Below are 12,225 nucleotides of genomic sequence, written 5' to 3'. Positions count from 1 at the left end.
AATAAATATCTATTACATAATAACTATTTAAAAATATCTATTAACAACAAATATAATTATCTATTAAATCATCCAAAAATATCAACAAAACTAAACACTCGATCATCATCCAAACTCATACTAAAAAATAATTGAGTAAAAAAATAAAAATATAAAAGATTTATCATTTTTATATAATTTTATCTTTGGTGTGTATAAATAATTTTTAAAATTTTTTAAATTTTTTTTGATATTTATTTTAGTCAAACTAATTTATATTTTATCAAATTAACAAATTTACCCTTAAAATAGAATAGCAATATGTTCAATTATCTTTATTTAAAATAAAATTCAAAATTTAAAATTAAATATATCACAATTAAAAACTGTGTGATCAAAATAACACAAGTTTCAAATTCCAGGACCGTCAGTGTTATCGGGTCTAGTGTTTTACTACAAAAGCCCCATAACAACACAGAACAGAGAAGCCCCATAACAACACAGAACAGAGAGAGAGAGAGAGAGAGAGAGAGAGATGGAGAGAGAAAAGGAAATGAAGCAATCAAAATTCAAGAGGGTATGTGTGTTCTGTGGGAGTAGCCCAGGAAAGAAGAGCAGCTACAAAGATGCTGCTATTGAGCTTGGGAGGGAATTGGTATATATTACTCTACTGCTCTCTGTTTTTAGCTCTGTTTCTAGCAATTTAACTACTTTGCTTCTCAAGAAGTGGTTTTCTGTCATGAAACATTCTATTTATTGAATCAAAAGATGTTCCAAAAGCTCTATTGTTGATCACTACTATGAATTGATTCATCAATTCATGTCCTTGTCTAAATTTTCTGAGATGTCCCATTTGAAAATTCCAGACTGAGGGTTTTCCTCTCTCTCTCTCTCTCTCTCTCTCTCTCTCTTTCTGACATTTTAGTTAGTGTTAGCCCATCTTATTTATGTACATATTGAATGTATGAGATGTGCTTAACTTGTACTCTTCTTTCAATGAATGTTAACAACACCAGCTCATCTTTCTTCTCTACCAAATCAAATTGTGTTTGTTTAGGGGATTTGAGAAGGAATTTGGAAAAGAAAATGGAAAATATAAGTAGAATATGAATAAAATATATTTATATTTCACTTACGCTGTGTTTGGTTGGGGGATTTGGGAAGGGAAATGGAAAGGGAAATGGAAATGAAAGGAAAAGGAGAAAGAATTAATAGAATTCCAAATCCCAACTATGTTTGGTTGTGTTGGTTATAAAATAGAATTGATGTCCTAAAAGGTCTCCTATTTCTTTATTTATTTCTCACCCCCTTTCTTTTCCCATATATTTTTTATTATAACCAAACATAAATAGGATTACATTTCTCATTCCTTTTCCAAATCCCACCCCAAAAACCCCAACCAAACACAGCATTAGTTTCACACATTTTTTTCCTTTTCTTTTCCAAATTCCTCCTCAAATCTTTTAACCAAACACAACATTAATGACATGTACTTTGATGATTCCCTCTCTGTAATTGTACTTTGAATTCAAAAATGGTAAACTGGGTAATTGGATGATTTTTTCATTGATTTGATGAAGGTTTCAAGGAGCATAGATCTAGTTTATGGAGGAGGGAGTATTGGATTGATGGGTTTGATTTCCCAAGCTGTTTACAATGGGGGTCGCCATGTTCTCGGGTAAGTTTATTTTCCATTCTTTCTCCAACTTTTTCATCAATATATGATTAAAAAATAAAATATCAAGGGTTGACAACAAATTTTTAATTGAGTTTGGAAATATTTTTTGGTCTTACTAGCCTGATATTGCTATATAAACAGGATTTTTATACAATTTCTATTTATTTATTTATAGAATGATACAATGTTTTGTATTCTATTTTAAGGCATAAAAATATCTATCATTGTGGCTCAAAGTTGTAAAAATATTACTGTTTTATGAATTTTTTATGTAAAAAATTTGTTTGTAACTAACTAATTTGTTGTCATGTTGTTGTCTCCAGAGTAATTCCCAAGACCCTTATGCCTAGAGAGGTATGTTTGCTACTACCCTAATCTTGTTATTTAAAAATTTAAAAAAAAAAAAAAATTGACATAAAATATAAATATAAAAAATCAACCCATGGAAGTAGTCCAACAGTTTAAAGTTGTCACTAGAACCAAACGTAAATTCAAAAAAATTGTGTTTCAGTAAACCTAATTTATTGAGAAGAAGTGATAAAAATTTCATCAAGAATTTTATAGTGTGGTTAAGATTGAATTGGTACGTTAATTTGAATTACATACTTATATTTTTTATTAAATATTTCAAGTATGTAATATTACTATTTGTGTTCAGCTCTGACCAACAATATTTTTAATTGTCTGTTAAATAATTATAATTTATGAATGATTGCACGTATTTAAGATTAATCAATAAAAATAATTCAAAATGCCCCTATGTTGGAAGATTCCATGTCAAAAATTTGAGAGAGGAAGAGAGAGAAAAATAAGAGAGAGAGAGAGCATTATCTACAATTTTTTCCTTTAGCTCTTGAGTGGGGTGTTTTCATGTTGTGGTAGCAACTATTACTTGTTATCATGGATATGGATTTCACACTTGTCTCTTCAGGGACTTTTGTAAAGGTACCATGTGGAAGTTTCTAAGTGGTTAAATTTTTTTTCTTTTTCTTTTTTCACTTGGGTTTTCAATATCTTTTCACTTCCTTGATATTTTTCTTGGTCTCGAAGTTGTTTTTATTTATTTATTTTTGATATGCATTTTCTTTATTTCTACTTTTATTTCCTGCTAAAAAATTATCTATTAAATTGATTCTGACACATGAAAATTTGATCAATGCATCAAAAAGATTTAGACATCAAAAAAAGTTTGAAACTTGACATACACATCAAAAGACTAAAGTCTTATGAACATATGACATCAAGTGATATTTAATCTTTTATCTTTCCCAAATATTAGAATATTCCGACTCATGTTCTATTCTATACTAAATACTAAGCCCACCAAAACTATAATAGACCGCACGCTTCCATAACATCATCTTTAGAAACTTGTGTGACATGAAGCCCTACATTTCATTTGATATCCGAATCGTCTAATCCATGTCAACCTCACGTACCACAAGTTGAATCTTATTCTAAAAATAATGTTATATAAAAACAGATTTCTAATTATCATTGAACATTGTTAGTAGGGTCTGCATTAATAATTATGAGCGAGACTCGGAACTTTGTGTGTAATGATATTATAAAAAATAAAAAAATAAACATTTTCCTACCTCCAATTAGCACTCATCATTGCCTCTTTGCACAAACACTCTTGAATAGTTTCTTCAGAAATTTGGGCAGCCTAAGAATTCTCTCTCTCTCTCTCTCTCTCTCTCTCTCTCTCTCTCTCTCTCTCTCTCTCTCATATGTGAATTTTTGTATGGGGCATTGGACAAACATGGTGATCTACTGAATTGCAGCTAACTGGGGAAACAGTTGGGGAAGTGAAGGCAGTAGCAGACATGCACCAAAGGAAGGCAGAGATGGCTAGAAATTCAGATGCCTTTATTGCATTGCCTGGTTTGTCTTCCTCAAACTCTTAGGCATTGTTTGGTTCACTGCAATACAAGTTGAAATAAAATGATCATTTCATTGAAGATACACTCATTTTCATATTTAGTTCAGTAAAAAGAAAAGAAAAAGTACATTTCAAATGCAATTATCATTCACTAATTTAGGTGAATGGTCATTCCATTCCTGACCAAATGCATTCCAACGAACCAAACAAGTGTTAAATAGAATGGGTATTTCTCTACCTTCTCATGAAAAATAAATAAATAAAATCTAATAAATTGGTGAGTGGTAATTCTATTTACATTTTTTTCTCCAAATTTTTCCCAAAATAAATACAGAAATGAGTATTCGGGCCCATTGTATTTCAAGTGAACCATACACTAAATTTTCTTACCCCTGGAATTTGGTAGTGGTCCCATATTTTGGTCGTTTATTGTATTTTGGTTGTTTATTGTACCAAACATTCACCAAAATAAGAAAAATGAAAAAACAGTACCTTTGCCAACTACTGTCCATTGTTTGCCCCGTCAATTGCAAAAATGACAGCAGACTATTGTCTATGTTTGTTGGCACGGAATTCTCTGTTTTGATTTTTTACATCCTCATATTTCAAACCATCTCCCCACCATATAATGTTTATGTTCTCGTTTTAAAAAATAATTACTTATTTGACAGGTGATAGAAAAAATTAAGACAGAAAATTTCACTCTATCCTTAACATGACATGTTTTCGCTCTTGAAACTTAGACCTAGTCTAGGTTTGGTCCCCAATGATGTTGGTTTATAAGGATTTTTTTTTTTTTTTTTTTTTCTTTTAACTAGTCGATTGGAGATAATTGGTTAATATTGGGAAATACAATATACCGAACAAAGTCCAACAATTTCATCAGACAAAATATGTCACATCACATACTTGAGAGTAACTCGAACTCATGATCTGAACAATCCATGTACTTAACTTGACAACCGAATGCCATTGAACTACATGAATACCAGTAATAGCAGATGTTGATTGAATAAAATTGTGTTCTTGGATAAAGGTGGTTATGGAACTCTTGAAGAGCTTCTTGAAGTGATTGCATGGGCTCAGCTTGGCATCCATGACAAACCGGTAATTGTTCATGTTCCTTTTGTTTTGTATTTTTTAAAAAATGAAAACAGAAACAAAAACAAGACTGTCTTCTGAAGAAGAAAGTTTAGAAAGGTTGTCGAACCATCTCAAAGACAAGCTCCACTTTGGTGAATATGTGTGTAGGTTGGATTGTTGAATGTAGATGGGTACTACAACTCTCTCTTGTCATTCATTGACAAAGCAGTAGAGGAAGGTTTCATTAGCCCAAGCTCGCGCCACATCATCATATCAGCCCCTAACGCGAGGGAGTTAGTGAAGAAATTGGAGGTAAAAACACTCAATAGGAAGACAATTAATGTAGATAACTGCTTCTTGTCACAAAAGTCTCATGCACTGAAACAGCACTTTTAATGAATGATTTTTATTGGTTTTTGTTTTCAGGAGTACATTCCCGGGCATGAAAGAGTTGCTTCAAAGCTGAATTGGGAGACAGAACAATTAGGTTACACCCCAAAATCGGATATCTCAAGGTGAGTAGGTCCGGGAAGAGATCAAGTTGTTGCCATGGAGGGACTCATTTTAGGAGACTTCAAATTTTCCCCGCGTAGGGAATTCTTTTTCATTTTTGTTTTTGTTTTTGTTTTTGCTTTCTTGTTTTGTCAACTGCAAAATTTGTCCTCAATATATGAAGTTTTTTTTTTTTTTTTTTTTTTTGGGGGGGGGGGGGTTGTAATTGTTCTTCTGATGGTTAATTTGATTCACTAGAAATAAAAGGAAGACAATATGAAATCTTATGAGTTATAATCAATGGTTGTTGGCAAGATTCTAACCCCTGATTGTTATCTATTTCTTGTCAACCAAAGCAAGCTGTTAAGTTTAAGCCACTAGAAATAGACCGACTCCAAAAATATATTTAAAAAAAATATGCAAGTTTTAATCCTGGTATTGATCTTTTAATAGCCTCACTAAAAATATGAAGTTACTGAATAACGTATTAAAAAAAATCCAAAAGAACACTTCATTACCACAACAATTACAATTAACCCAATGGTTGGGATTGGCAACTGAGTAAAACAGTAAAATCTGCCTTCAAACAACGATACTGCATATTGAAAATGGACAGTTGTAATCTAACAATGTATTGTTACAAGCTCAGCAAAAGAAAAAAAATAATCAATCTTTGTTATTGGTAAGAATTGATCTTTAATCTCGTGTTGGATTGTACACGAATAATCAACTCAACAAATTATTTGATTAGATTAACTTTGGCATCAAATCACATATTGTTTTTATATACCATTCTCTTGACCTCACTTTAATTTATGGATATGTATTGGCCAAGTGCACTCTCATCCAATTATGATTTCATTTATTTTTTTAGCACATTATCGCCTCGTTTGGGAAGTGATTATTTTTTTACTTTTTAGCTATTTGGTTATTTTAGGCCTCGTTTAGGAATAAGTTATTTTAGTAACTTTTTTATTTTTTGGCTAAAATATGAGATAAACAAACTAGTATGTTTGTGATAACTTTTTGATTTTTTACGTAAAAATGTGTAAAAAGTAGACAGAAGAGGGAATCTTTGACTTTTTGGTATAAATTGTTGGTTTTTTTGATTTTTTTTGGGTGATTTTTTTGACTTTTTGGCTAAAATCACAACTTTAGGCATTTTGTGTTTGGGAAGTTGGGTTGATTTTTTGGTTGATTGTTATATTAAAAAATGTGTTTGAAATGATGTTTAAAGCTAAAATGACAAATTTGTCCCTAACCTAATACATTCATGTTTTTTCAAAATTAGTCTAAAGAGGCAAAATTGTCATTTACTACTTGTGGTGGTAGGCTGTCAATGTGATAGTAGTAGGCTGTCAACGTGACAGTGGCTTAGGCTACTTTTTTTTTTTTTTTATATTTAAATTTATTTTTTTTAATATTGGTCAATGGCTTAGGCTACTCTTTGAAACAATTTGACTTTTTTAGGATTTAAGGCTAATTTAACCCCAAACTTTGGTTCCTGAACTGTGCCTATGCCTTATTTTTTATGGTTTTTGTTGGGATTGTTTCAAAGGTTGAGCAAGATCTAAGACCAGTTGTCATGTTCTTTCATTTGAGCTCTGCCCCCACTTATCACTCCTTGTCTTAGAATTCAATGGTCACCAACATTAATAATAATACAGAGAAATTGGGTGTGTAACATACACTTGGTTATTTGGTTTGATTTTTTTATTTTTTGTAAAAAAATTTCATATTTTAATCATTTTTTTAATATATTTTTAGATACACATAATTTAGATGCATCTAAAAAATAAAATAAAATAATTGATTAAAATGTTTTAAAAAATTATTAAAAACAAATAAAAATTCAATCAAAAATATGTGTATATTTTTGTTTAGGTTTTTGTTAGTTTTTAGTGAATTGTTTTTCATTTTTCATTTTTATTTTTTTAAACTTTTTAGATGTATCTAATTTTGGTGTATTTAAAAAGTAAAAAGAAAAATCCAAAATATGAAAAAATATTGAGAAAATTATTTATAAGTCCTATTATAGAGACTTTATTCTACATATGGTTCTAAGTAAAAACTTATGTTCTCATAAGTCTTGGGAGAAGTTGGTTGACACATTTACCCTCGAAATTAGTTGTTAATATCATAAATAATGGCAAAACCATATATAGGAAATTCAATGTTACCATATATCATATCTATGTGGATGTGAATTTGAAATTCAAAATACACGTGATATTTGGAGATTTCTGCTTTGATTAGGCAAAATTTTAGGAAACTAAATAAATTAGATATGTTTTGTGTCTTCATTCTAATGTGAATTGTTGGTTCATTTGAGAACATTTCGCACTACAAGAAAAAACACTTTTGGCGACCACCTATTTTGAGTTGGTCACAAATAGTCCACTTTCTGCGACTAAATTTTTTTTGGTCGCTAATGAGTATGTTTTCACAACCCACAATTTTTTGGTAGCTAATAGCTAATTTTTGGCGACCAAATACAAATTTGGTCGCAGAAGGTCGTCTTTTGGTGACCAAAAAATAAGTTGGTCGCGAATGACTTAACTAGTGGCGACCAACTACAAATTTGGTCACGAAAGATCACCTTTTGGCGACCAAAAAATAAGTTGGTCGCGAATAACTTAACTATTGGTGACCAACTACAAATTTAGTTGCGGAAGATCGCCTTTTGGCGACCAAAAAATAAGTTGGTTGCGGAAAGTTATGTTGGGATAAATTAAAAAAAAAGGATAATATTGTAAGTGTATTTTCTTGTAGTGTCGAAACCCACCACCGAGAGGAGAAGGGGCGCGATCCGACTGCTAGGTTCGACGGAATGGTGGGAACGAAATACCGTCTCCGGTTAACGACGAGGAAGGATGGCTCCAAAACATAAGTGTGGCTTTCCTCCTGTTTTGCAATGTTCATTCATTTGATTTTGATTAACAACCCATAACTAGGGTTTATGTGAATATGGCATTTTTGATAATTTCGGTTTCTTTCAGTCAGAAGATGTAATGGTAGTTGTTTATTCTGTGAGTTTTATGAGGATTAAAGATTTTTATAGTTCTCAGTTTGAAGATAGTATATATGTGGGGGTTGTCGACTGTGTGTTATGTGACTTAGTTGTTGGTGTTATAGGATGAGGGTTCGGCGGGTTGTCAAATTTGGGTGTGTTATACGTGATTCGTTGTTGTGTTGCCGGTTATGGGGTCTATTTGCTGATTTGTTTTTTTGGAATCATGCAAATGATTGCGTTTGGTAGTCTGATTTTTGGGAGTTCATGTTGTGGTACGATGTCATTTGGTTATGCGCATTAATTAACAAAAATAGGTTGTTAGATGTGATTGGTGCCACGTCCTTGTGTTATGTGTTGTCTAGTTTCTGAATGTGATTGTGACCCAATGGTAAATTACTTTGAATGTGAATGTGACCCCATGTAAATAAGTTATAAATGGGAATTGGACCCCATATGAATATTTTGTGAATATTAACATGACCTCATTTCTGAATGTGAACGTGAATTAGTGGGACTATTTGTACATTGTCACGTTGTGTTACGATGTCGTTTGGTTGTTTGCATTTAGTAAAAAAAAGTAAGTTGTCGAACGTAGCTGGTGCCACGTCCATGTTTGACGTACTTTAAGGTTTGTGAATGTGACCAAATATTCGTGGGAGACTATGTGTACATTGTTACAGTGAGTCAAACAATGCAATTAACATGATTTGGGGATGTGGTTGTGGTTGTGTTTCATGTCACCATTTGAAGTTGGCATGTTTGTGTTCGTAGTGGGTTGGTCGTCAAGATTCACGTAGTACATTTTTGTTTATATTTTATTTCACATTATTTTATGAATCGGCATGCGTGACATTATTCATAATTATGTCGAGTACTTTACCGTCACATTTTTAAGTGTATGTGGGTATGTGGGTACATAATTACGACTTAATTTGTGAAATGTGTGGTGAGGTAATTTTCTTTATAACGTCAAGTGTATTCCATGGGACGAATAAAACATGTTTTTAACTTTGAATGTGAATGTGAATTTTTAGGAGAATAGTAGTTGTTTGTCACAATGAGTCGAATAGTGCGCATAACACTAATTTGGGTTGTGGTTGTGATTTCAGTTGCACATTTTGTGTTATCACATTCATGTTCGTGTTGGTAGTGTGTTGTACACTAATATTCATGCAACCCAGTCTTGTTTATATTTTGATATTATTCAACGAATTGGCATGTGTCCCATTGTTGACTTTCATGTTGCATACTTTAGTGTGACATTTGTAAACGTGTGTGAGTATGTGGGTACATAGTTATGTGTTAATTTCTGAAATATGTGGTGGCGTAATTTCCGTATCAACATCAATTGTATTGTGCGGAATGAATAATATTACTACGGGTTGTTGTTTGTGTTGGGTAGATTTGGTTCATGTTTCAATTTCCATATGTCATATTGTCTCTCACAACATCATAGTCACAAAGTTGCACATATCTATTAAATTTTGTCACATTCGTGTTCGGGGTGTGTTACACGGCAATCGTTTCACTTCACATTATGGCTTTTATTGTCACATTATTTGATAAAATGGCATGCGCCAGATAATGTTATATGTTGTGTTATATCATGTATCACATTGTTCCGTATATGTCATTTTGCATAATATTTTGTAAAATGTGATATTTACGTTGTTTGTTTTTGGGTTAAAAACGTTAACACCCATAAACACATGTTCGTCATTTTTAATTTTTCCTAATAAACCAACAGTTTTGTGGTGCTTTCAATCACAACGATATTGTGCCCTTTGGATTATGTTCACATGATTTATAAGTACATTCATACTAAAGAATGATGTGCATTAAATTGTGTAGCTCATAAAAGGCATGTTAATCTAACACAAGTGAAATGTAATGACACGTGAAAATGTTGTAATTAATTTTGATGTTTATCGAATGAAGCAAAAACATATCTTCAGGCATACTTATTGAATGTGTTGGACTTGAAATGTTGTATTGTCATCCAATTAGAATGTTAATGTATGGTGTGGATCTGTCAATGGGTGTGAATTGAATACATGTATTATTACATCTTATCTTATTATATGTCAATGTTCACAATGAACATATTCACTCATCTTGTCACATACCACTATTAATTTCCAATTCACTTTAGCTATTATTGGCTATTTGTTTGTATACGAAATGTGAAATGTTTGTGGCATGTTTATCAGGAGGTACAATTAAGGCTACACCACAAAAGGGGTCCGATGTGAAAGTAAACACCCATGAAGGGACTACATCTGCTAAAAGACGACGGTGTCTATCTCTGTCATGAAATGCGAACGCAGTAGGGCAAAGCAGTGTTGGAAAAGGAAAGAAGGTCAAATACGAACCTCAACAACCATTGACCAAACCACCTAGATTTTGCTACCGGTCTAACATCGCTGGAATTGTGAAGGCTGTGGTAGCATCAAATCTGAAAGATGAGCATTTGCATCATCTTCAGAAAACACCGTACTGGCTTCTGTTTGATACAATGCGCAAAACTGAACCAAATCAACATGATTTCCAAAAATACGATGACATTGTAATGAGAATCATTCAAACATTTGTTCTAGAGAAGTTTGCTTTCATGATTGGTGGAAAACACATTGAGTTGACAAGCATCGATATACAACAAATATTTGGAATCCATGGTGGCAAGCAAAGTTTAGATGTGTCACATGGGCCAAGACTTCCAACCGACTTTATCCAACGAAGGTGTCCCTACATAGCACGCATAAACTTGAAGACTATTAAGGAACTGTTAATGGATGCATTATTGGAGAACACAAGTCAAGACCACCAGGATGTCGCAAAGTTACTGTGTTTGTACTTATGTGGAAAGTTGTTCTTTGCCACTTCGGGCGAGACCGTGGGATGGAGGTTTTTCCGGGTTGTTGAGGATTTGGACAACATAAAAGCATATGATTGGGCAGAAACAATATGCGCAACATTGATGGAGTCAATTAAAGGATTCTACTCTAAGCCTGAGAAAGTTACTGGATGTGTAACATTGATTGGTCACAAAGGTAAGATTTGTGGATATTGATTAGCCACATGATGTTCAAGTATGCATTTGTGTTAGTGTTAGCGTAAATATGAGATGTGACAATTTATATTTGTGATATTTGTTTTTGTTTTTGTTTTTTTTTTCTTTTTATGAGTTATAATAAGAGAGCTGCACATGAGTCATGTTGAACTGAAACACTTGGTTGCATCATTTGTCCCATGTTCAATAGAACGGACCATCACGAAGGCGAATGAGGTGAAGAAACTTAGAGCAAATGCCGAATGTTCGTATCGCAGTGGGGTTGGTGGGAACACGGGTTCAAGTAGTGGGACAATTGCAGATGACAGCATTTTGGGTTTGACTGATGGTATTCGTGTCCATGGACTCGATAACGTAAAAGAAAATGTACAATATGAAAGGGGTGAGAACAGAGGTGGTGCTGATAGTAATGGTCATTGTGGTCAGTTTATGTCTACGTTTGAAGAATACTAGAAAGCATTGGGTAAATTGGTGTGCTTAAGCTAGAACTCTGCTGTAAATGTGATGTCATATCTGATTTAGAGACACAACTATCAACAATGAGGGCATCAAATGAAGAAAAATGTAGGAAGTTAGCAAATGAATACACACTGTGCAATAACCAGAAGGATTGTGAGATAGAAAGGATAAAACAGCTAGTGGCTGAGCTTAACAACAAAAACGCCAAGCTTGTGGATCAGTTAGAGGAGTATGCAGTGCATAAATACACCAAAGCAGCTGCTGGTGTATAGGATATGAAACAAAGTCATCCGAACATGTACCATTGTGAGACAAACATACTTGACATTATGCCATTGTCGGAATCGTCTCCAGCTGACGTGAATGAGAATGCAGAGTTACGAGGAGTGGATACTGGAATAACAACTATGTTGCAGAACTCGCTTGTGAGAAACATTAAAAATAAAAATAGGAAGGAGCACAAACTGCCAGAGTATGAGTACCCCTTGGTTTTGGGGAGGTTGAAGAAACCATCCGATTGTGGTGTGGTCGATGTAGGTGAGTGTGCCGATAAGCATATCATGCAC

The 12,225-nt window shown here is 33.1% G+C and overlaps 1 protein-coding gene across 1 annotated transcript; it reads left to right on the top strand.

The window, feature by feature from the left end:
* Positions 1-437: 437 nt before the first annotated feature.
* Positions 438-5,314, top strand: LOC114302732 (cytokinin riboside 5'-monophosphate phosphoribohydrolase LOG1). Its single transcript, XM_028247800.2, has 7 exons — positions 438-634; positions 1,560-1,657; positions 1,981-2,011; positions 3,445-3,544; positions 4,579-4,649; positions 4,794-4,937; positions 5,052-5,314. Exons 1-7 carry the CDS (start codon positions 515-517, stop codon positions 5,142-5,144), a joined length of 657 nt encoding a protein of 218 aa, XP_028103601.1. The 5' UTR covers positions 438-514; the 3' UTR covers positions 5,145-5,314.
* The last annotated feature ends 6,911 nt before the right edge of the window (positions 5,315-12,225 follow it).

The sequence above is a fragment of the Camellia sinensis genome, chromosome 12, assembly GCF_055761805.1.
Source record: "Camellia sinensis isolate YWXY chromosome 12, ASM5576180v1, whole genome shotgun sequence".
In the NCBI taxonomy this organism is placed as follows: Eukaryota; Viridiplantae; Streptophyta; class Magnoliopsida; order Ericales; family Theaceae; genus Camellia; species Camellia sinensis.
The sequence above is the reverse complement of the archived record's forward strand: the minus strand, read 5'-3'. Positions and strand labels throughout refer to the sequence as shown.